The 27202-nt window shown below is 38.7% G+C and overlaps 1 protein-coding gene across 2 annotated transcripts; it reads right to left on the bottom strand.

Annotated features, from left to right (window-relative positions):
* Positions 1 to 21: 21 nt before the first annotated feature.
* prkar2aa (protein kinase, cAMP-dependent, regulatory, type II, alpha A) lies at positions 22 to 26169 on the bottom strand. 2 transcript variants are annotated; one of them, XM_062999086.1, is made up of 11 exons: positions 25497 to 26169; positions 24726 to 25185; positions 13259 to 13294; positions 12580 to 12716; positions 11992 to 12098; positions 6917 to 7070; positions 5954 to 6055; positions 3293 to 3367; positions 1792 to 1857; positions 1470 to 1608; positions 22 to 954 (listed from the first exon to the last, which is right to left on the bottom strand). In XM_062999086.1, the coding sequence occupies exons 2-11, from the start codon at positions 24973 to 24975 to the stop codon at positions 830 to 832; spliced, it is 1191 nt and encodes a 396-aa protein (XP_062855156.1). In that variant the 5' UTR covers positions 24976 to 25185; positions 25497 to 26169; the 3' UTR covers positions 22 to 829. The 2 variants fall into 2 exon arrangements, with proteins under 2 accessions (XP_062855156.1, XP_062855155.1); XM_062999085.1 differs by having other exon boundaries at positions 24726 to 26169.
* Positions 26170 to 27202: the final 1033 nt, after the last annotated feature.

Here is a 27202-nt window from a genome sequence, read left to right as displayed (position 1 = left end):
AGCTTAAGAATCAGAAGATGGTACCAAAATGTTTGCTTTATTTAATCTTCAGAACAATCCAGAATGACCAAGAGAAGAAATAAGCACTAGATTCTGCCTCACATCCTCCAACAGAGACGAAGTAAAACAAAAGTAAATATTGTAATAATAATAGTAATAATAACAATAATAATACAATAATCAATACAACGTGGAGTTTGTGTCTGCAAGATGAGGACCTAACATTGGTCACCGTGGATACCACCAGCACTAACTTAACGCACCAACAGCAGAAAGAAAACAAGTCTTTTTTTTTTGTTTTTTAATAAGTGTTAATCAAAGCTTTGCAGGGTCATAAAATGCTTCTAAAACTTCTCTGTTAGACATTTTCTTCTTTTTTGTTGTTGTATTTTTAACCTCCAAATAGTTTTTGTCCTGAAAAGTCTTTTTCATGTAAGTGTGTCCACTGGAAGGAATGGGTCCTTGGCTGGGTTTGTCATATTGTGTGGGGTGTGTGTATGTTAAAGCGTGAGCAAGAGCATGAGTGTGCTTTTGGTATTCACATGTAAATCCATCCTTGCCAGACTGTGGTTGGTGGAAGTCACAGCTGGAGGACGGGTAATGCTTTCATTATAGACTGCAGATGTGCAAGTGTGTGGGTCAGAGAGAAAAAAGGACAGAGAGAAAATTCAGTGTGTCTCCTCTGGAGTGAGAATTGAGCATAAAAAGGAGTGTGTGCCTACAAAATCGAGTGTACATAAACTCTATGAATTAGATGATTTAAGTGTCGTGTGGAAGTGCATGTGGTGTGTGGATGTGTGTGTGGTGTGTAAGGCACGGCCAGTCTCTCTTAGTCTCTGAGATCCATGCTGGAGCCAAAAAGAGCCACTAGTTGCTCTTCGTAGTGAGAAATGTTCCTCTTCATGATTTCCATACAAGGGCCCAGCAAACGCTCAAACGCCTGCACATCAATCACTGCAAAACACACACAAACACTTCAATACCAACACTCATTCATTCCATGGTTCTTTTTTCAAAGAATAGTTGTAAAATGAAATTATGACTGACTCAAAGGTAATATTAATTAATTTATTTATTTTACTAGGATTTTAACGTCATGTTTTACACACTTTGGTTACATTCATGACAAAACTGGTAGTTACTCGTTACACACGATTCATTAGTTCAAATTTAATGTCAAACACGGTCATGGACAATTAAGTATCTCCAATTCACCTCACTTATGTCTTTGGACTGTCGGAGGAAACCGGAGCTCCCAGAGAAAACCCACACAGACACGGGAAGGAACATGCAAACTCCTCACAAATGGGACCTTGGTGCTACCCACCACGCCACTGTGCCGCCCTAATATTAATTTACACCATATAGCCAAAAGTATGTGGCCTGCAGGTTCCTTGCAACTCATTTCTTATTCCAGAAAATGCAATACATGCATATACAGTAGATCTATACATATATTTCATACATACCCAAGCACTTTACATCCCCAATGGCATAAGCTGATGCAGCCCGTGGTTTGTTGGTGACAAGAGCAAGCTCTCCGAAGTACTGTCCTCTAGTGCAGCAAGCAATTTCCACCTCAGCATTGTCCTGTCTGTCTGCTTTTGTCTAAAAGAAAGAGAGAAAGACAGAGAGCTTTGCCAGGTTCTTTGAAGTAAATTGTTTTTAGCTTAGCTTAAGCCAACCACATTATTATAATGTAGTGCGACTAAAACAATGTACTGTATTAAAAGTTTTACTTAGTTAACAATGAAGAATACAACAATAGACAACAGAACAGAAAAAACTCACTTTGCTCTTCATCATTATCTTCACTTCCCCAGACTCAACAACGTAAAAGCAGTCTGCTTTATCGCCCTACAAACATGATCATGCCAATTAGTAACATGATTAAGCATTGTTCTTTACACTTCACTAGGGGTGTAACGATACACTCTGCTCACGATTCGATTCACGATACTGAGTTCACGATGCGATTTTCTCACGATTTTTTTTTTAAGTGTAAACAGTGCAAAACAATGCACATTTTCTTGTACATTTTTTAAACAAAAAAAAACACTTCAGTCCCTTGCAATTAAAGGTAATTACCAAGAACAGAGTACTTTACTGTAACCTACTAACATGTTTACCAAATTTATGTTACTTATTGCCATCTTAAATTGAAAATCAAAGTAATCAAACAAGCTCATTGAGCTGAACCTTTAAACATATTTTCTTTGTTGCTTGAACTAATGTATTAACAAATTACATGTAAAATGAATTACTAATGTAAAAAATTTTTTTTATCAAATGTTTATTATTTAAATGGCTTTATTTATATACTCAACATGGAACAGAGTGCTACAACAATAAATTATAAAATACAAAAACAAAGACCCATCTCAATTAGAGCAAAAGGTCTGATTGTGTATATTACTTGTAAATTTGCATCTACTGTAGAGTGAAAGAACACAACATCAACAAAGCATCACTCAACAAAATATAAATGAAAATGTGCAAAAGAAAAAGCAGCATCCAGGTGACAGTAGTTGTAAGTATTTAGTGAAGATTGGCATTCAGAAAAACCAAGGAGCTCATCTTTGAGGGGTTGATCCTGTTTCTCCTTTCTGTTATGATCTGCCCTGTTTTGGAAAAGATTCTCTCTGAGGGGACAGATGTTGCTACAATACACAGTGACATGTATAAGATGTGGGTCTCAGTGGGTCTGAACTTCTCTGTTAAAGTGGTTCCTCGTGTCCAAACTTGACTGTTTCCTGTCACTCATTTTCCTCACCTTTCCAGCGTGTAATGTCTGGCTACGTAAAGTGCAATGTAAAACTTCATCAAGTGCTCTCTTTCTTTCTCTCTCTCACTCACTCCCTCCTGTTCATGTGCACGCTGTCCGTGTGTGTGTATGTAACCCCGCCCCTCCTGCTCAGTGTAAACACACAAACGTCACCACGCATCTTGACCAATCACGTGCGGCTTTAACGAAAAAAAACACGAATCGGCTCCGGATCCTGCCGTTCATTTTAAAGAGCCGACTCTTAGAGCCGGATTGTTCGCGACCGACCCATCACTAATAAATTACAGAACGCACGTGCACTCGTACAATCGCGCAGATGTCCACGATGCACAACGCTACATTTTTGCATCGCGATGCATCGTGAAACGATGTATCGTTACACCCCTACACTTCACAATTAGTTTAAAAAAAAAAAGATGTAATTAATGTATAACTTTAGCTCATCTTTCTACACCTCCTGTGTTAATACTGTTAATACTGTGTGGTCAAGCTACACATCTAACTCACCTGCATAATGATTCTTTCTCCACCCTGGAAAGTCTTCACTCCCAAAACATCAACAATCTTCATCCTCTCTGATAACTAAAAATCGACAGGCAGACGCAATAAAATGAGCATTTACAAAACACTTAGTTGTAAAGACATTAAACTAAAAGCAGGACAACAAATCAAAGCATACATTTAAAGCCACACAAAAAGGTTAAACTATAGTAACTATAGGAACTACAGTAGACTTCACAGATAGAACCTCAAAGCCTGGTAAATATAAATCTATTACATTTATATTTAAGATTACTTTAATCAGAAAAATCAAGGTTGCACTTGGTACTAAATTAATTGTGATGTGATTTTGTTTAAAATACTTCTTAATATGCACTTTTATTTACTGGGAATTCATTTACTTCAATCTTAGTGTGACATTACTATAATCTTTTTATTCATTTTCACCAGGAGTTCCAATCATTCTGGAATTGACTGTAGTGCACATTACAAGGACTTAAAAGCTGCTGTGCATGAGAAGGAAAATATAAAAAATATCCAAAATCAGCACCTTGAGGTTTTATTTCAATTGTTTCATTATCACATGAACAATGAAAAAGCACAAACAGGGGATTTTTACTCTCTACTCCCTCTAAGCCCATGGATGGCTATGTCCAGTATGCGTTATAGCAACAACCTATGGTTCAGCAGCTGGCAGATCTGGGTTTTGGTGGCCTTTAAATTTAATCTAACCAAGTGTAAAAATGTCCTATTTAGAGTCTAAAGCTAAATTCTGACACCTGGTCAAGTTTTGTTAATTTGCTAGTGGCATATGTATATATTTACATATAGAATATATAGTGTTTTTATTATATTAAAGTAACTACCATACTGTTGTATAAAAGTAATTGCATAGCATAGTTAATTATTTTATAATTTCCTTATTTTGTATTTTATTCTATTTACTGTACTAACACTGTACTGGAGCTGCTGTAACACTCGAATTTCCCCCATGGGGATCAATAAAGGAATCTTATCTTATCTTAAATATTAGTACAGTTTAGTCACAAAAAATAAAAATGGTTGGTTTTTTTGAGACTTTTTAGACTTTTATAAAACCAAATGTTCCACTTCTTTTAAAAAGCCAAAAAAAAGATGATGACCACTGAGCAGGTTTACAAGATGGCCAAAATAAAAAACTACTGAACCACACAAGTTCTGCAAATTATGTTACTTTGAAGATGATGAAGACCAAATATAAGCTGAACTGACAACATCACAACATGGATTGCATTATCAGAAGCTAGTCTACTACAAGCAATACAAAACCGAGGGCATTAGAGAAAGCTGACCCATCTGTGCAGCCAACCATTGCAAAGTGATGACAGTGTAGTAACATGACATCTACAGGGGTTGGACAAAATAACTGAAACACCTGTCATTTTAGTGAGGGAGGTTTCATGGCTAAATTGGACCAGTCTGGTGGTCAATCTTCATTAATTGCACATTGCACCAGTAAGAGCAGAGTGTGAAGGTTCAATTAGCAGGGTAAGAGCACAGTTTTGCTCAAAATATTGCAATGCACACAACATTATGGGTGACATACCAGAGTTCAAAAGAGGACAAATTGTTGGTGCACGTCTTGCTGGCGCATCTGTGACCAAGACAGCAAGTCTTTGTGATGTATCAAGAGCCACGGTATCCAGGGTAATGTCAGCATACCACCAAGAAGGACAAACCACATCCAACAGGATTAACTGTGGACGCAAGAGGAAGCTGTCTGAAAGGGATGTTCGGGTGCTAACCCGGATTGTATCCAAAAAACATAAAACCACGGCTGCCCAAATCACGGGAGAATTAAATGTGCACCTCAACTCTCCTGTTTCCACCAGAACTGTCCGTCGGGAGCTCCACAGGGTCAATATACACGGCCGGGCTGCTATAGCCAAACCTTTGGTCACTCGTGCCAATGCCAAACGTCGGTTTCAATGGTGCAAGGAGCGCAAATCTTGGGCTGTGGACAATGTGAAACATGTATTGTTCTCTGATGAGTCCACCTTTACTGTTTTCCCCACATCCGGGAGAGTTACGGTGTGGAGAAGCCCCAAAGAAGCGTACCACCCAGACTGTTGCATGCCCAGAGTGAAGCATGGGGGTGGATCAGTGATGGTTTGGGCTGCCATATCATGGCATTCCCTTGGCCCAATACTTGTGCTAGATGGGCGCGTCACTGCCAAGGACTACCGAACCATTCTGGAGGACCATGTGCATCCAATGGCGGTGCCGTGTATCAGGATGACAATGCACCAATACACACAGCAAGACTGGTGAAAGATTGGTTTGATGAACATGAAAGTGAAGTTGAACATCTCCCATGGCCTGCACAGTCACCAGATCTAAATATTATTGAGCCACTTTGGGGTGTTTTGGAGAAGCGAGTCAGGAAACGTTTTCCTCCACCAGCATCACGTAGTGACCTGGCCACTATCCTGCAAGAAGAATGGCTTAAAATCCCTCTGACCACTGTGCAGGACTTGTATATGTCATTTCCAAGACGAATTGACGCTGTATTGGCCGCAAAAGGAGGCCCTACACCATACTAATAAATTATTGTGGTCTAAAACCAGGTGTTTCAGTTATTTTGTCCAACCCCTGTATATAGTACAACCCTCTTGTTCTGTCTCTAACCTCTAGAGATTTGAGTAGGGGCACAGACTCAATGAACGTCTCGTACATCCTCCTCTTCTTGGCATTGTTCTTCACAACGAGCCTACGGAATGTTGCTCGGTCCTGACACACACACACACACACACAGAGAGAAATGCAAGAAATCTGTTAAACACCAGTTAATGTAATACTTAAATCTAGTCTCCTCATTTATCATCAGCTGAATGACTTTTAGAAACAAACTGAACAGGCTTTTAAAATACAATTAATTTTGTATTAAGTAACTACAGCGTTAAGTGGGTGTCAGATGCAACTGATAGAGTGGATGCCGAACCACAACAAGGGTTGTGGGAACCTGGATCAATACTAGCCTCTGGTCCTTGTCTGTGATTAGCTTGGCCTGTTCTTCCTGTGTCTGTGTGACTTGGTTTCCTACCACCTCGTATAAACATGTAAATGGTGAACTGCTTAATCTAAATTGCCTTTAGGTTAAATTGAGTGAATAAATGTTTGCGCTGCACTGCGATCGATTGGCAATTAGGATGTATTTCTGCCTTGCACCTGGTGTTTCCTGGTGGCACCAGACTCACTATAAACCTGCCCAAGATTAACAATTAGTCTATTTATTCAGAGAGAAAAATTAGGGTGTATTATTGTGTCAGAAAGGGAATCTGGTGTAAAGCTGCCAAATCCAAAATGCAGCCAAATTAACAATCAGCTGTGACGACCCCTAACAGGAGCAGCCAAAAATAATTCATTTATGAATGAAACCACTATGTACAATTATCCACACGGTGGTGCTGTAGGTCACCACCACAAAACATGTACTGTGTCTCCTTTATTCACTGGTTGTGCATTTATAAACAGACTTACTTAGCCAAATCTCTCATACATAACCACAAACAAAGTATGACTGAATAACGCCTGTATTCATCTCTGTTCACATACTTACTCATCCTCTAACATTTGTGCACACACACTTACCAGTCCCCAAAGTGCTCCCTCCTGTTTGGCAATGATGGTTGCAGCCCTGGGTGTGTTGTACATGAGCGCTAGCTCTCCAAAGCTGCCCTTGTTATTATACTGCCCAACACAGCAGCCCACGCCATCCTTCTGCACTACAATATCATAGACTCCCCTGCAACACAAACAAAAGGTTACTTAGCACTACAAAAACACTTCACCAAGGTTAATACGCAACCTACACATCTAAAAATATTTATTTTATTGTTTGGGAATAGGAATTCATCTCAAAAATAGGGGAAAACAATGACATTACTACGTAAAAGTATGTCGGGTTTAGTGTATCCCGCTCCCGATCACCTCTGGCACAGCATTTCTAAATGTTAATGCATGGTAATGAGAGGAAGTGCACACAATAACCACACTGCTCAACTTCATGCTCCTGACATTTTGTTTATAAGATTCAAAGGTTAAAGGCAGCAAGAAAAAAAATGAAAATGAGAGTTAATGCAAGACGTTTGGCTACCAACTTATTATTGTTATTTTTTTTATTTTTACCAGAAATAGTCAATTCAGCAGGTCGGGCATACAAAACAAGCATATTAGGTGTTTACACTATTAGTTTAATGTTTATAATTCCCACACTTTATTTAAGATTTAACACCATGTTTGCACCTGTTCATGCTATTTATTTATTTATTTATTAGGATTTTAACGTCAGGTTTTACACACTTTGGTTACAGTCATGACAAACAGTAGTTACTGGCAACATAAGATTCATCAGTTCACAAGTTTATTGTCAAACACAGTCACGGACAATTTTTTATCTCCAATTCATCTCACTTGCATGTCTTTGGACTGTGGGAGGAAACCGGAGCGTCGGGAGGAAACCCACGCAGACACAGAAAGGATCCGGAAAGGACCTGGAGCACCCCACCTGGGGATCAAACCAGGACCTTCTTGCTGTGAGGCGACAGTGCTACCAACTGAGCCACCATGCCACCTTTATTTTTGTGTGTGTCAGTCTAATATACACATTTTTAGTTTTATGCTTGCAAAGAACTGTTTTTGTATCGCTGTAATGAAGTAAGAATTTATTTTACTGTCTCAGGCATGTGGAGTCATCTTTCTTTTTTTTGGTATTTGGGGCACTAAGTTTGAGGGTTTTCTTTTCTTCTTAGGTTCTGAGTTAGCCTGATATTTCCGATTCTGCATCTCACATAGACCGCCTGGTTTATTTGTTTTCCTGTGTGTCCTTTGGTTTGTTTCTTATACTAGGGTGTATTTCATATAGCTTGTTATTGGTTTCTGTGTTCTATTTAATTTGCTACTTGTATCTGATGTAGGTGTTGGATGTTTACTGAAGGGATTTTAAGGTTAACAGTTCTGTCCTGTGCTTTCTCTTGGTCTGCTATCCTGCTGTGTCCTGGTACCCAACAGAGTCTTATATCATATTTTTGGTCAGTAAGTTTTTTGATTGTCCTTTGTATTTCGATAATAGTGAAGTGTTCTGGTGTAAGTGTTTCTAGTGTATGGTGACAGGATATTAAGTCTATGAATATTAGAATTTTGTGTGTTTGTGCTGTTTCAGGGCCATAAGTATGGCATAGGCTTCTGCTGTGTACACGGAGCTTACGATGGGGTAGGCTTTCTTTATTCGTATGCCAGTGTGTTAACATTGCTGCTGTTACTTGGATGCTGTTTTGGATCAGTCTGTGTATACGGCTGGGAAGAAGGGTATTTTACCGGACTTTAACAGCTTGCCACTTTTTATTAAGATGTCCCCCATAACTGAAAGTTTTAATTCCAACTTAAAGACCTATATGGGTTTTAGCCTAGTTTTATTTGCATTAATATACAGTGTATCACGAAAGTGAGTACACCCCTCACATTTCTGCAAATATTTCATTATATCTTTTCATGGGACAACACTATAGACATGAAACTTGGATATAACTTAGAGTAGTCAGTGTACAGCTTGTATAGCAGTGTAGATTTACTGTCTTCTGAAAATAACTCAACACACAGCCATTCATGTCTAAATAGCTGGCAACATAAGTGAGTACACCCCACAGTGAACATGTCCAAATTGTGCCCAAATGTGTCGTTGTCCCTCCCTGGTGTCATGTGTCAAGGTCCCAGGTGTAAATGGGGAGCAGGGCTGTTAAATTTGGTGTTTTGGGTACAATTCTCTCATACTGGCCACTGGATATTCAACATGGCACCTCATGGCAAAGAACTCTCTGAGGATGTGAGAAATAGAATTGTTGCTCTCCACAAAGATGGCCTGGGCTATAAGAAGATTGCTAACACCCTGAAACTGAGCTACAGCATGGTGGCCAAGGTCATACAGCGGTTTTCCAGGACAGGTTCCACTCGGAACAGGCTTCGCCAGGGTCGACCAAAGAAGTTGAGTCCACGTGTTCGGCGTCATATCCAGAGGTTGGCTTTAAAAAATAGACACATGAGTGCTGCCAGCATTGCTGCAGAGGTTGAAGACGTGGGAGGTCAGCCTGTCAGTGCTCAGACCATACGCCGCACACTGCATCAACTCGGTCTGCATGGTCGTCATCCCAGAAGGAAGCTGACGCACAAGAAAGCCCGCAAACAGTTTGCTGAAGACAAGCAGTCCAAGAACATGGATTACTGGAATGCCCTGTGGTCTGAGGAGACCAAGATAAACTTGTTTGGCTCAGATGGTGTCCAGCATGTGTGGCGGCGCCCTGGTGAGAAGTACCAAGACAACTGTATCTTGCCTACAGTCAAGCATGGTGGTGGTAGCATCATGGTCTTGGGCTGCATGAGTGTTGCTGGCACTGGGGAGCTGCAGTTCATTGAGGGAAACATGAATTCCAACATGTACTGTGACATTCTGAAACAGAGCATGATCCCCTCCCTTCGAAAACTGGGCCTCATGGCAGTTTTCCAACAGGATAACAACCCCAAACACAACCTCCAAGATGACAACTGCCTTGCTGAGGAAGCTGAAGGTAAAGGTGATGGACTAAACCCAATTGAGCACCTGTGGCGCATCCTCAAGTGGAAGGTGGAGGAGTTCAAGGTGTCTAACATCCACCAGCTCCGTGATGTCATCATGGAGGAGTGGAAGAGGATTCCAGTAGCAACCTGTGCAGCTCTGGTGAATTCCATGCCCAGGAGGGTTAAGGCAGTGCTGGATAATAATGGTGGTCACACAAAATATTGACACTTTGGGCACAATTTGGACATGTTCACTGTGGGGTGTACTCACTTATGTTGCCAGCTATTTAGACATTAATGGTTGTGTGTTGAGTTATTTTCAGAAGACAGTAAATCTACACTGCTATACAAGTTGTACACTGACTACTCTAAGTTATATCCAAGTTTTAGTTCTATAGTGTTGTCCCATGAAAAGATATAATAAAATATTTGCAGAAATGTGAGGGGTGTACTCACTTTTGTGATACACTGTATTTATTCTGCTATATGTCTTTTATTACTATTTTATGTTACTGATTTATTTCATCATCGTTCTGATTTTATTGTACAGTGCCTTAGACGACACTCGATGTCTTTGAAGGTGCTCTATAAATAAACATGACATGACTTTAAAGAAGCTGTTGAGATATACGTTTGAGTGTATAGTTGCTTTCTTCCCGTAGGCGATGTTCAGGATCACACACAAGCAAACCAGTAAAACCTCCCACCCAATCCACAAAACAGAGGGATACTGTATATTGCAAAATAGATTGTTCTACAGTGAATCCTTGTGCCATCTCTTCTGTGGCTGAATAATGCCTACGTGCCTGGCTGTCCACGTCAGACCAATCAACCTTCAATTGAGCCAGCGTCTATTCTGATGCTGGAGTGCCATCTTCCGGAAGTATCGTGCTCTTTTAATATATTATATAAATATCTATCATATTTATATATCATATTTTCTTTATGCATTTTCTTCCCTTTTTTTCTCCCTTTTTAGAGCGTCCAATTGCCCGATTGCATCATGCTTCCTCTCCACCAATGCCGATCTCTGCTCTGATTGAGGAGAACGAAGCTAACCCACGCCCCCTCCGACACATGGGCAGCATGCTGTATGCATCTTATCACCTACACTTTGACGAGTGCAGTGCAGCTTAGCGTTGTGTATGGAGAGACACACCCTAAGAGCACTCTTTTCTCATCTCTGTGCAGGCACCACCATTCAGCCAGCAGAGGTCGTAATTGCACCAGTCATGAGAGAGAGAGAGACCCCATCCGGCTTAGTCCCGTCCATCTGAACAACAGCTAATCGTTGTTCGTGTGGCTGCTCAGCCTCAGCCGACAGAGATTCGAAACGATTTATTCGAGATCCCAGCTCTGGTTCTAGCGTGTGTTTTTACCGCTGCGCCACCTGAGCGGCCAGAATTATGGTGCTTTTTAACAATAAATAAGAACTTGTTTTGTTTGCATTATTCAAGGTCTGAAAACACTGCATCTTTGTTATTTTGACCAGTGTTTCTTTTTGCAAAGAATGCTCTAAATTATAATATTCTTATTTGTAATTTAGAAGAAATGTTGTCAGTAGTTAGTAGTAGTATAAAACTAAAATGTCAATTTTTCTTAAACACACCCATAAACAGCAAAATCAGGGAATCAAAATTTTGTAGCAGTCTCTTAGTTTTTGCAAGAGCTGTTTATACATTACTATGGCAAATGTGTTGTAAATAGAAGAAAAAAAGAATAAAACGTAATGGCTAAACACTGTACATGAAGCCAAGAACACAAATTTTGTCCACCAAAATGACAGCAGAAAACCTGCACATTTATGGTTTGATAATACAATCTGTATTGGGGAATTGATTCCTTATTTATCTGTTTACATATACCATGTAATTAGTGACTCCCTCTAGGAGTGGCTCTAAATGACGTGATAGATGTGACAGAACTGTCTATGCATGAAACTAAGTTTTATTATTAAGTTTGTCAGCCAAAGATTTCTATGTTTCATTTTATAATTTCTGAAAATGCTTTAATAAAAGAAGTGCACATTTTAGTGAATCACATTACTGAACATGACATTAGGTATACACATTTAAACTGCATTTCTCAGAATATCCCCAGCATATGTAGACACGTACCTTTCAATAACATAGAAATTATCGCCGTCATCGCCCTGGTCGATTACATGCTCATCTGGCTGCACAAGCACTTCAAACATGGCATCTAGCACTTGTGAAAACTGCTCCTATTATTACCATAAGAATAGAGAGAGATTATGCATATGGCTTTATGGATCTTTTACTGCAAATAAAAGAACAGAGTTTTATGGATTTTGATACCTGTTCATTATTATTCTAATAAAACATCAACCTTTTTGTGTTAAAGACTTGTTAGTACAAGTTGGTTATCTTAAACGGTCAATAGGGGATTGAAAGCGACTAGATTTGCATAACACCTGACCAAAACAGAATATGCAAAAAGGTTTAAACCGTTTTAAAGGCACAGATGCCATTCATATCACATTCAAAAAGTAAGGCTGTAAGTTTTTTATTAGACACAAATTAAAACTGACACTAGAATTTTCCCAGGCTCCAGTTAAAGCCAGTTTTTGTTTTGTAAATGTGGAGTGGAAAAACACCTACATGTATTAAAGGCTTACACAGAGACACAGGTGTAACTGTTTGGTGTTTTTGTCAGTGTGTGTGTGTGTGTGCGTGCACACATACCTGGTCGAGAGCTTTAAACAGCAGTATGTCTTTGCAGGCTTCCTGTAATCTGCACCTTTGCTCATCAGTCTTTGGATGAACAACTCTTGGCTCAGAGTCTTCGTCATCGTCATCTGGATTAAAGGCCTCCGCACACACTGAGAGAAAAATATTGCTGTTAAAACTCAAAAAAGACTGGCTGTACTGAAATTATACAAAGCAGTTCAGAAGAGCATTTTAAGCACTCTGAGCCCAACCACTACCCTAGATGGCTTATTTCCAAGAAGCCTCTTCGTCTTGGTAGATACTGTGTAAACAATTACTGGCTGTGTAAAAATGTATCCCCACTAGACTATTAGCTTTTTTTTTTTAGGATAAAGCTCAGCAGTACTACAAACCAAATAGAGATAATGCAAATGCCGTTATACTCTGCACTCTCCTAATCTTAAATTTAACGGAAATTTAATAATTTCATTTTACTTAACATCCAATAACCTGCTAGGTGAAACAGCAGTAGAAAGATAAAAAAAAAAACCATTTAGTGTAACAATTTAGGGGGCAGAATTAGTGAGCACATTGTAGGTAAAGGGCATAATTACTTAGATATACACCCTTGGGAGGAAATGACTGAGAGGCAGAGCGTGTCTCACACACACTTTACAAACCACATGATTAATGCAATGACGTCAAGAGAACTCACCCGACACTCTCCGGTTAAATCTGCTGGGGGGAGGGGCTGCAGAGACACAGAAAGAGAAAGAGACGGAGTTAATGAATGTTCATGGTCTCTTCTGCATGGCACACAAACACTAGTGTTAATCTGATATGTAAACAACCTCCACATCTAGCCACTGTCCCTGTTGTTACATTGCGAGGGTGATGAACTGCCTACAGGACTAGAGTTTAACACCTAGACACTGTAGCGGTTTCACGTCTGCGTAGGATGGACAGCATTTACACACGCAGAGGTGAATGCACTGGCATGATGGTGCCGAATCACTGCCCTTGGGTGCCTGCTTCGTTCTGCTCTTCCTTGCATTACAGTGTATTTCTCACCAAGCTGCTAAAATCTATTAACTGCACCGTGTGAATGTGTGGGGCCTCGGGAATACTCGCGTAACCAAAAGAACATGCATAAATGCGCACATACACAAACAAGAGGAAGTTTCTGTGGTAACCCTATGGTAATTTATACACTAAACCCCTTAGCAGCTAGACATAAATTCTCAATTTTGTAACATTTATTACAGTGACATACAGTTTGTATTTATTTATTTAGTTTTCCTGTTGGATTTGCTGAACATACCATTAAAAATATAGAAAACAAAGTATCAAATGTGCACCATAAGCAAATGATCAGTAGTTGGCATAAAAATGAGCAAATGTTTATTCTTTAATTCTAGTGCACAAGGTGGATTTAAAGTATTCAAGCCCTTTTGTGTTGAGTATTTGATTTCAAATGGTTTTACTTGTCCTCTCTACCCAGCAGTCTACAATCACCCATAACGACAAAGTGACAACTCGTTATTAAAATATAATTTAAAAATCACAAACTAAAATCTCCTATTCACAAACATTTAGACCATTTGTGGTGGCACGCCAGTTTGTCAATAGGTGCCTCATGTTTGCTTTAATTCCTTTAGATGTGTCTAGAGCTCAATTGAAGTCCAAATGTTGCAATTCAATTGGATTAATAGATGAATTGATTAGTTTGGAAAGGCACACACTTGGGTCTGTAGTGGCACACAATTTACACTACATTGTCAGGACAAAAACCATGCCATAAAACCCAAGGGACTGGCAAATCGTGGGAAAGCATAGATCATCAGGGCAAGAAAATCCGGTATGTTAACCTAGCCATTGGGCGGGCACACATACTATATGGACGAAACTATTGAGACACACCTCTTAAGTATTGAATACAGATGTTTTCTTCGGTCCCATTCTTCGGCCACAGGTGTATAAAATCAGGCACACAGCCAGGCAGTCTGCCATTACAAACATTTGTGAAAGAATGGATCATTCGAAAGCGCTCACTGAATGCCACTATTGCAAAAAGTCAGTTTGTAAAATTTCTTTCCTCCTAGATATTCCACGATAAGCCAAGTGGTATTATTGTGGAAGTGTTTAGAAACCACAGTATATTTGGCCACAAAGTAACAGGCCACGTAAAGTTTCAGGCAAAGTCACAGAGTGCTGAGGCACATAGTGCATAAAAGTTTCCAATTCTCTGCTGACTCAATAACCTCCTCTGACATTAACATCACCACAAAAACTGTGTGACAGGAGCTTTATGGCTTGGGATTCCATAGCTGAGCAGCTGCATGCAAGCATTGCACCACCAAGCATAATGCCAAGCATTGGATGGAGTGGCATAAAGCACGTGGTCACTGCACAGTGTAAACATGTTCTGTAAAGTGACCAATTACTGTATGCTTCTCTATCTGCCAGTCTGATTGATGATTCTGGGTTTGACAAATACCAAAAAGACATGATTGGATGAGTTTGGTGTGGACGAACTTGACTGGTCAAAACAGTACCCTGACCTCAACCCCACCAAACAACTTTGGGATAAACTAGAACGGAGATTGTAAACCGTGCCCTCTCATCCAACATCATTGTCTGACCTCACAAATGCTCTTCTGGATAAAAAAAAAACAGTGTGTTGGTGTCTCAAGACCTTTGTCCATATAGTGTAACAGTGCACCCTTAGTGCTGGTCCCAAGCCAGGATAAATAAGAGGGATGTGTCAGGAAGGGCATCCGGCATAAATACTGTGCCAAATCAAATATGCGTTTAAATGATCTGCTATGAGGAAGCAGCCGAAAGAAATCATCATCCTGTTTTAACAGTCAAGTATGTCTAAATAAGCACAAACATGATAGCTTTGTTTAAAAAATAGGTTTGATACGGTAAAAGTATACGGACAGTACAAATTAATAGCATCAACACTTGCAAAGCTGTTGTTTGCAATTATATCCTCTAAGGTTAAAAAAAAAAAAACGTGTAGCACTGTGGTTAAAATTATGCTACTTCTCCTTAGCTATGTAAATTGTCATCAAATAATTAAAGTTACAAGGGTCCCTCTAATAGACTCGCAATTTCAAATCTTTTATTAAGTTTCAATGAATTTAAGTCAGGAGGCTGGCTTAGAACAATTATCATCTCTTTTAAAATCAAATCTAAATCTTTAGTTGTGATACTTTGCTCAGTCATTACTTGGGAGGAAAGTAGGTAAGAGTGAAAGTGCATTTGCATATGGTAGCTAAGCACACGCTAGTGCAGCTTAGTGGTTAGGTAATGACGACGTTACTCAAGCTGAAGCCTCACCACTGCCAGGTTGCCATTATAAGAACCTTGAGCAATGCCCTCGCTGACGGATTGCATCTGGCCACAAAAGTAGCTTTAGACATAAGCATCCACTGAATGCTAAAAAGGTAAAACACCTGCTGCATTTCCTTTTACCTCTCTCGTTTATTTGAAAAATCAATTCACTGTATTGTACTCTCTCATTTAAAAAAGAAAGAAGTGCAACCCCCAATAAAAAGCCTAGTCTTATATCAGTCATTATAAACTTGGGTAAAAAAAAAGTGTCAAGAATCATACTCATTCAGTCATATCCATATTAGTACAGCAGTGAAAAACACTAAATGTAGACAACATGAGAAATTCATTGAGTATGTGTGCACAGATGTCATGAGACGGGGTGCCTCTGCTTCACGTGTGAGGGATACCAAGTGCCTGAAGTTTCCATGACAACAAAATACAAGGAAGACCTCCTAATCACCATAACAACATCCCCACTGCCACCATTCAGCCTGGAGCCAGGCAAATTGTAATACAATGTGTGCTATTTAATAAAGCACAAAATAAATAGACAATTATTGTATCAACAATATTTGAATATTATTAAAATTTAAAACTTTAAACCTTATCAAGTAAAATGTTCTCGTCTCATGTATCTCATCAGTGCATGATTTCTGTATCCATTACTTAGAGACAAAATTCCGATTTTCTGATATTTCTGAGATGCAACCACAACCCCTGCCCTGCCCCCACCCAAAGTTTTAAAACCAAACTAAGTTCCATAGAATCTAAAGCGATCCAAAGAAACTAATAGGCAAATCCTAAAAACCTGTAGCATGTTGCAAACAGTGCAGCAATGCAAAAAGTGGGAAACCTTTTGGGATTTGTAACCACAGAAATAGCTATACATTTTGCACAAGTAATACAACTGTATACCACTGATACACCACATAATAATATGCTATTTTTGTCCCATCTTTCCCATCACCCAATTTAAACAGGTAAAAGCCTAATCTGTCAAGATCCCGAACCACTGAACACCTTTGGATGAACCTCTCTATAGTCTCTACAGTAGAGGTACATACAGGCCAAGGTACGTGCTTGTGCCAGTACACATTTGTCTAAAACTCATTCCTTCCTCACCCTTAACATTGTTAAAGTGGGAGTGATTAGTAGTTCATTATGCTGAACAGACAATGTTGCTATAAATACAGTTAAAAGTTTACAAGCAGTTGTGAGAAACATGTAAGTCACTTGAATGACCTATGACTTTACAGCAGTGACTAAAATAACAGATTAATTTCCACCCCTAACATATTTTATATTTTTTCTTCTTTCGGCCGTTCTCATATTTAGGGGTCACCACAGCAGCTCAGTCTGTTCGCCATGAGCATTAGCATATGCACCGACTTTTAAATTGGTCAGGGTTGTGGCAGGTCTGGTCCTAAATATTACCTTAGATATCACACCAAAAACAAAGAGCTAATCAATCACAGGGCTTCGGCCACCTTACCTTAGACATAGCCAATCATGTCTGTGTGGATTGTGGACGCCTGGCCGGCTGATAACACAGCTAAAGTTTGAATCCAGATAAATGGACACACGCACAAACTCAAACACAAAAACTCAAACATGCCTAAAATGTAAAACAAATCCTTGGTTTGTTCAAATAAAATGTGCAAACGTCTTAATGAAACTTTTTGGCACATTTTCAATTCCAAATACAAGCAATACAATAAATCAATCTTAAAGCCCTCTGGTCTTTATCTATAGGGAAATTCAGTCCCTCACTTCAGCCCTCCCCTCTTTCTTTTCTTTTACCATCTCTAAGACCCATAAAAGGCTGCAGCGCCCTGATATGTGCCAGCGAATTTAAGAGGAAGTTTACTGAAGCTGAGATAGTGCAGCAAGAAGACTAAAAAAGCCATATAAGACTGAAAAAAACTATACAAGTGCAACAAAGACACAACCTACAATAAGTGGAAGAGTACTACATTGTACACTTGTTTACTGTGATAAAGTTTAAGTGTGTTTCTCCAGTAAGTGAGTAAGGCATCAGTAAACTTCATGTTCGTGTATGTGTCAAGGGCGAAGTAAGTTCATGTGATTGCTATCTTTTCTGCTATTATATAAGGCCACAATTTGTCTACTTTATCTCCTTTCTGATTGGACAAGGTTATTCCACATCTCTATGTCTACTTAGCCTCAAGGACGACCAGATCTGGTAGAGTCTAAAAGCTTTAATCTGACTGATACTGTTGACATGACCTCAAGAATATGCTTTAATGGAAAAGGTAATTATATACTACACAAATAGGCCTAAACATTAGGGCCACCCATCTAATAACTCTGATCTGGTGAGAAATGAACTCCACACATAGGACATCTGAAAGTGTCCTATGGTATCCGGTACCAGGATATTAACATCAGGTCCTTCTGTTCTGCGAGTAAGTAATACACACACGCCTGGCCATCCATGTGATCTTAAAAGAAAACAGGATTTGCTAAACCAGGCAACCTTTTTCAGTTGTGCCAATGCCCAGTTCCAGTGCCTGCATTCCTATTGTAGGAGCTTTCAACATTGGACAGGAATTAGTAAGGGCACTCTGACTCACAGAAGAGTTCGATGCACAGTGTTAAAATGATCTGCAATTTGAGCCTTTCTGTTGGTCAGTACCAGACGGCATAACCTTAATAAGACTTGGCTGCCCAGCTTTCGGCAGTTTGTGATCTTCCCTCCACCACTGTAAGTGAGTATTTAGCACGGCTTCTTATAAGCTGTTTTGTAGATTCTGTCGTCTGGTCATAATGACTTGGCTCATATCAAGGACACAAGGTCTTTATGCTGCCCATATCTATATGCCCAACATTCTATTTATCCCTGATCCTGAATTGCTCAGTTGTTACAAAATAGGGATTTCTGGGGGTGGTCCTAATGTTTTGCCTATCGATGTAATGTTTCAACCTTGGCTCCATCAGTCCTTGATTATTTTGACAAAACGATCATAAATATCAGTCTAACACACTTTACAAGAAATTACCTTCAAGTGCTCTACAATTAAAAGAACATTGTGTCTGTATTTGTTAAATATTTTGCTATATTAATCAAATTGTAACACTTAGTTGCTTTTTACATATAGAACTCACTTATGGTTTCTTGTAGACTTTACATTATAAATACTTTTTAAAGCTTTTGAACATTAAATAGGTTTTTGTTCACGTTTTGAGCTGATTTCATTTTTTAACAAAAAAATCTAAATGCCTTAAAATCTTATGTGAACTAATACTGTGTATTATGGCCTGATGAAATCTGTTATTTAATTTCCTTTTTTAAAAATTACATGTACTGTTTACATTTTTAACTTCCGCTTTGTGAATGACAACCCTAAAGTTTATAATACTGTGACCTTTCTGGTGACATTAGTCTTTTTAAACACACTCATTCATTTTGGCTTTTATAAACTAACTTCCATTGTTTTCGGTAATGGTACTTGTTTAAAATCTTATAAACAATGGAAAAAGTTTAACCAAGCAATGCAACAAAACCTTGCATTCTCATACTTAGTATTAATTAATTTTATATGATTTTAAAAACGGCACTCTCATTGTGCTAGCTGAGCAGAGTTTGGTATCTGCAATGAAAAGTGACTGTGAGAAAGACAAACAACCAGTGATCCAGCATTACTCATTCTGCCACTGCTACACACAGAAAATAGGGAAGTTCAGATTGTTAACTGAATGAAAGAATATTTTTATGTGAAGGTGTGGAACTACAGTATATTTAGGTATTTATCAGAACCGCCCTATTCTAGTTTACACCTTATAGATCTTTCTATGGTTTGATGATGAGCAGCCAGAAACTGGGACTTCTTTGAGAACATAAATTTCATTATTAACTTTCAGAATAAGAGGGAAAAACCTTATTGAAAAGGAACCTTTAAATAAAAGCATCTGCTAAACTGTGTAAATATAATGTAACAAGTAAAGTGATAAAGTAGTTAATATCACAAGGGCATTTGAGAGTGACTGCATAGCATTCTGTAACATAGCAGGGTTTGCTATGATCATTTCAGTAAATAACAGAAACCTACTCTAGGTTGTACTGACCTAAAAAGCCTTCAAGGTTTCAAATACTCTTCTACCATCAAAGCCTGGATTTTAAAAATAGTCTGCATACTTGAACATAACTTTAACTCCCTCTGGCAAGAGTCATTAGAAAGAGAAGGCAACACTTCAAGAAAACAGAGTAAAACTACTGGCTCTTCATGTCAGATGCATAATCACTGCTCCCACCCAAACGTGTTTACAACAATGCGACAGGCCACCTATGATCGTAAATGAGCAACGGATTTCTCTGTTCAAGGTTCAGAGTGACACACCTTTGAGCCTATTTCACTTTCTCTCGCCTAGGCCTACTTCTGAAAGATTAAAGCACTTCCCATCTTTTACAAAAGAAAATCCTTGCTGATTTAACAGCCATACTTATACACTTCTGATTATTAAAGTTTGATGTTTTGAACATTTCAAGGTTTAACAACATAGAAATGAAAAATATGCAACCAGTTCAGGATGTTTTTATTAAAGTCAGATAATACTTTACATGGTGTAATACGATTAAGAGACTTAGCCCACACATTCAAACAGTTGATCATCTGTTCAGTCACTTCTTATTATCTTGACAATTACTAGAATAATCACGTTAAATATGAATAAATAAATATGAATAAATGAATTAATACTCCATCAAGATAAAAGGGTAAGTGTACATTTAATAAAATATAAAATCATTGAAAATCATTTCTTCAAGCATAATCATAAACAGTGAGAAAACAGGCTTTAAACTGCTCTTAACTGGCCATATAACATCTCCAGAAGCTTATTTACAGGAGCAAGCACTGGTAGCCTGAAGTTTCCTCTACTTGGCAGTATTCTAAAAACTACTGACTATTCTAAAATTGCCCCAATTTGTGAGTGAGTGTAAACAAGTAGGTGTAATTATCTGCGACACTCAGCCACGGTTCAGTATTTCATCCAGTGTTCCCTGCAGAGGCTCCAGACTCACTGAAACCCCAAACAGGATTAAGTAGTTACATAAGGTGTCTAAATAAATGATTAAATTAATGTTGGGGTGGGTTAATTACATTTAATTGTGTGTGAAAAGCAAAGAGTCATCTACAAATGTACAATGGGCAACAACATTACAGCCTAATTACCTAGCCTAATGCTTTCAGATTGTCTTACTTTAAGAAATTATACTTTTTAGATTTTTTATTTATGCATTTTTTTTCCCAGCCAACCAGTAGCAGAGCTAAGATTCGAATTTGGGAGTTCAGGATTCCAGAACTGGTGTGCTAGCGGAATATACCACTGCGCCACCAGGGCGCCCAAAATGTTACTTTTTATTGCCATTTTTTCTGACTTAAGTCTGGAACAAACATTGGCAATGCTTTGCTAATTAACTTAGCTATAAAAATTAGATTAGTAAATTCATTACAAATTTAAAAAAAAAATTATTTTTTAAACACAATGATCTAAGGTTAAGTGTTCCTAAACATTCCAACTGCTGCCAGCTTTTATAGAAAACCCTACAGAGAGCACGACTGCAGGGAAGGTGGATTTAAGTGATACCATGATCAGATTTTCAGCAAAAGGTCAATTGAGTTACATTACGCTTTATGGGTGACTCGTTTTTTGTTTGTTTTTAAAGACAAATATACAAGCAAGTGGAATCACAGAACTAAATTGTGCTCCAGGTCTAAGCCTGCATATTGACAGTGGAAGATGAAAGCCAATGACGAACCTGTGCCTGATCTGACTACACTTCAAAATTCCTTTTCCGTTACTTAGTTATAATTTCGCCACATTTTTTCCCCCCATTGTCATCCTTGACATTTCATAGCAGGCTACACGTCAAGGACTAAACAATTTGGACAGATACGACAGCAGTGAATGTCTCAGTGAAATATTCCATGTTTAGAGCACATACAAATAATCAATTACATCACTCCTGTTTCGTGGATCACCACAGCGATCGGTGCACTAAGTGTGCAAGAATTGTGTAAACAGTCATTGTAGTGTAAGTCAGCTATTATATTATAGTGTGGTTAAGCTTAGAAACTGGAGAGTGATCATGAAAGTTACAGAATGCTCCTGGACATTCTCAGCAGGCACGGATGGGTAAATGGCTAATGTTTATACTGATTGAGGGAGGGAAAGTATGTGAGAATCATTCAGAGTTATTTACAATGTGAGGGTAAAATAGTTCTACACATTCCTGTACCAGTTGCCTGTATGAACAAGCTATTTTGTAGATGGCTAAGAATTGTAATATTGTACATAAGGAAACCTGCAGTGGTGGAATATCATGCTCTCCAAATATAGCTGTGTTTATGTTGACCACTTTCTGAACATGTAATAGTATGCAGTCTGTGCAATAGCCAGTGTGATGATCGAGATCTGTGTTGGCAATGCTGTTCAATTTATACAATTTGCAATGGTTACATTTTAATATCCATACATTTTTAAATCCTAAACAGATAAATGGGACTATATTTTATTGTGTTTCTGTGATAAAATCTATGACAAAAACTAGATGTGTTAATGATTAACCGGTAACAGACAAAAAAAGGCATTGTTTTATTAATGCTGTCTGTTAAAAGGTCATTTAAATTCATATCCAACAACTGGGCGCGGTATCACATATCTCTGCAGATGAAAGTTCATACTGCTGATTTGAGACTCGCCCTTACCCGCCCTCAGTGTGCATTCACCAGATCTGTGTAGAAATCTTAGAAAAAAGCCCTGCCATTCTATTTTGAACATAAGAACTTTATTATATCATCATGTATTATAAAAATTGTGCTACTGCAACTAACATATCATTTTTGCCATATCTGTTTAACTGTTTAATTTAACCTTAAATCTACCATGACATTGTGAGAAATAATATGGCATGTTCACAAGTAAACTGTGATATATGAGGAATTTTGTATAATTTATTATTGAAAGTTTAACAATAGCATGTTATTCTTTTGCAGGGTTTTTCTGGCAACTCCAAATGATGACCATTGCCAGAGCTTTCTTGTTTTAAACTAAAATACATTTCATACAATGCACACAAATAAATTGCCAATACTCTCAGTCAATATTGTGAATTGTTTTCAATCAGTGATATATTTGATATTTTGTCTGTTATAATCTTGTCAGTTAACTGCTCACTAATGAAAGTCAATGACTTTTAAAAATCTGCATCCCTTTTGTGTATGTCACAAAAATGTCACATTCATAACAATACTTGTTGTTTTTGCAATGTATAGGATATTCATAATTAGTTGTGTATAGTTTAACATATACTGTTTAAATCATGTCATGGTGTACTTATATTCATTATTCAATATTTGCTAAAAATGTATCATCTTAAAAGACATGTAATGTCATTAATCTGACTAACAGCAACATAATTTGACAACGTAATTGAAAATCATTTGTTCGCAATCCCTAAAAGATCACATGGCCAGATATGCACAATTCCAGGAGCGTGTCAGCAATGTCACTTTGCAAGTCAATAGGTTTATGTCTCAAAGACTTTAATGTCCAGCTTCGCCTACTATCCTAGTTTAAAATAACCTCATATAGCCCCTTAAGCCCCCATTTATTATGCAAACCTATACATACAAAAATGGATGGTTTTAGACCTGTATTCCTGACAAATACATTACATTTTTAAAAAGCAAGTGTCCGTTTATGCAGTTTACAGACAGAAAAAGCAGAGTAGCATGCTGAGCTGATGGCTACATGAAAGAGGAGGCGAGATCTTGTGATGTGGACCAGTGCTCCCCGGTTCACTGTAAAATTTTGCTCTTGCCTTCTCAATGATCAGACCTCATTCATTCATAGAACTTGAACATAAAACTCCAGCCTACTGTTACAACGCCAAGCCATTAACCAAAGCAACATCACCACAACATGACAGCACACTGACTAATTAATTAAATGGGAACATATAATTATTCTTTCACATTTTGCTTTTCATTCAAATTGCAGGATGTCGCTAGGGATGCCCTGAACAATAAAGGCCCTCTACACAACGCAATTCATTTGCTTGAATGAGTGCGAATGCCATGGCAACTGTGCACAAGAGTAGACTATAAAGCGAAAACACTGTCTCATTAGTTAAAGAAATGCTCCAAATATTACAGGATTTAGTTTTGTTTAGGTTTACTGTTTTAAAACCAGCAGTACATAAATAGTAAGGCATCACAAAAATAAAACAATCAGTATAGAAAAAGACCTAATTGTCTAATTCAGTGGTTTTCAACCTGTGGGCAGAGGATCTGCAGCATAGACTTATATTGACATTTAATAATGTGTGGCCTTCCAGATCTAATTTTGGACACGGTTGCAACCCATGGCCCAGCAAATAAAAAGTTATAAATCACTGGTCTTACAGGTTACTTATAGTTTGTATGTATGGCAATATCAATATATCATTGACATTGCACAGAAACATTGTTCAGTGTTCACAAGCTCTACAAGTTGCTTACAATGCCTGCAAGCAAAAATTACTGACAAGCAATTACTGCCTGACTGAGCTTGTTCTCTTGTTCTTTTGTCCAGTGATATAGGAAACAAATGTGTGTATCTATCTATCTATATATACGCACAAGTGGTGATGAAAATATATTAAATGCTGCTGCTTAATTTCCCTTGCCACGGAGATGAAAAAAGGCATCCACCCACAAACATACAGTGATGAGAATGCAAAGAAGGTCCCTGTGAACATAGCCTCTAGAGCAAACCTTGACGTCACAACAATGATAAACGAGCTGTCTTAAGGCAGTATATTTTCATTTATTACTTACGCTCAAAGTCCGAGTCATCATCGTCGTCGTCCTCGCCATTGGACTCTGTCTGCATGGGCTCTCCATCGAACATTACCCCTTTGCTGCCAGACTTTGCTGGAGCCCCCGATCCATCCTGACTTCTGGTGTCCCGTAGACGTGTAAAATACTGCACAGCAAACTCTACCAGGTCTGGAGGCCTTTGGCGCAGCACCTCCACTGTGTAGCCTTGAAGTAGCTCAGTCAGACCTACTGGAATTTCAATACTCATGGCTGAATCAAAGAGCTACTGCTATCAAACTATAGATTTTTAGAGCTCTGGACTGTGGTTACAAAAATATAAATATACTTTTTCTTCCTGATCAGTCCATGAAGTGAACAAGTTGTAGCATTAAAAATGCTTGCTGACAAGTAAGCAAGCAAAGAATTAAGTTCAGCAAGGTTGCAATTTGGTTCCCTGAAGTAGGTGGAAAAGTTGTCCCTATGACAGGAGGGAATTAAGCAGACAAGTAGAAAACTGTCACTGTAATTGTAAAACTAGTTTACACAAATCAAGTCTAAGAATCAAACAGTTTGTACCAATAATCTAACTTTTGGTTGTGTCAAAAATATCACCGGTTACAACTTGGTACCTGATTAAAGATTACTTAATGACTTACAGGTTGAATTTTTAAGACCAATAGATCACCCCTTGATTGCGTTTGTGTGTAAGTATTTTAGAATTTACTCAAGCATGACAAAATTGTAAATATTTAAAAAATACAAACTATGGTGCAACAAAAATGCAACCACCTGTTTTTATTAAAGCCCTTACAAGTGCTGAGAACTAGCTGGTAAACGGGTGTTATCTTTGCTCACAGATGGTAGGTTAGCTTACGCTTTTCCTTTTCTCTCGTCAGTGTATAAACTAAAGCAGTTTTATTTCTTTACAAACTCAGAGGAAGTTTGTAAAATCAGAGGTAGCTACGTTGTACGATGGGCTTGTAAGAGAAACCACCCACGCTCAGGCTTTCCTTACCAAGCTATTTTTTTTTTTTTTTACAGCTAGCTAATGTAAGCTAGCCGGGTAGCCACAGACAAGCGGGGAGGGGTCAGATTTCACCGCTTGCTCAGCCTCACTTTACTTTTCGGCGAGGTCCGATAAATGTAACAACTCAACATAAAGCACAGCCAACGAATGACAGCCTGTCAGGAGCCAACTAGCAAGAAACGCTAACGAGACTTTCTAGAAAGAGGTGAACGCTAGGCCGGCTAGCCAAACTAGCCAAACCCAGTTAAATCCAGGTTAAAAAAAATCTGCAGCAAACTTGTGTTCCTTTCAATTATTTCCCTTCTGTCAGCGCTACAGTCCAAAGTGAATCTTTCAGGACGTCGAGTAAACAGACTTAATCCAAATAATAATAATAAAAACGATATTATTCGCGTATTGCTCGGTTCTGCCTCTCGACGAGGCTCTGTACTCCAAGGAGCCGTGCTTAAGGGGGCGTGGCCACTTCAAACGTACTTAGCGCAAACCACGCAGAGAGCTCTGGTTGACATAGAAACTGACCAATGAGATCGTGTTCAGGGATATCCTTGTGCAGGTGGGCGTGGCTGTGATCATGTCGAAGCTGGTGATATGACAGCAAAGTGTGAACCAATAAACAAGCTGAATGTCAAACCGCACTCTGCTGTGCTGTACTAAAGAGTGGGTCAGCATAATAACCAAAGTATTGTGGTTCACTAACGTAACACACTATAAAGTATGGTAGTATGCAGTAGTAGCTATTTTATAAACAATAAACAAATATACACCTATCAGCCATAACATTAAAACCACCTCCTGCTTTCTAGACTCACTGTCCATTTTATCAGCTCCACTTACCATATGGAAACACTTCGTAGTTCTACAATTACTGACTGTAGTCCATCTGTTTCTCTACATACCTTTTTAGCCTGCTTTCACCCTGTTCTTCAATGGTCAGGTCATATTTAGGTGGTGGATGATTCTCAGCACTGCAGTGACAATGACATGGTGGTGGTGTGTTAGTGTGTGTTGTGCTGGTATGAGTGGATCAGACACAGTAGCGCTGCTGGAGTTTTTGAATTCTCTCAATTAGACACTGTTACCTAGTTGATCCACCTTGTAGATGTAAAATCAGAGACGATCGCTCATCTATTGCTGCTGTTTGAGTTGGTCATCTTCTAGACCTTCATCAGTGGTCACAGGACGCTGCCCACGGGGCACTGTTGGCTGAATATTTTAGGTCGGTGGACTATTCTCAGTCCAGCAGTGACAGTGAGGTATTTAAAAACTCCATCAGCGCTGCTGTGTCTTATCCACTCATACCAGCACAACACACACTAACACACCACCACTATGTCAGTGTCACTGCAGTGCTGAGAATGATCCACCACCTAAATAATACCTACTCTGTGGTGGTCCTGTGGGGGTGCTGACCATTGAACAACAGGTGAAAACAGGCTAAAAAGGTATGTAGAGAAACAGATGGACTACA

This window comes from Trichomycterus rosablanca, chromosome 7 (genome assembly GCF_030014385.1).
Source record: "Trichomycterus rosablanca isolate fTriRos1 chromosome 7, fTriRos1.hap1, whole genome shotgun sequence".
NCBI lineage: Eukaryota > Metazoa > Chordata > Actinopteri > Siluriformes > Trichomycteridae > Trichomycterus > Trichomycterus rosablanca.
This window is presented reverse-complemented; position numbering and strand designations above follow the sequence as displayed.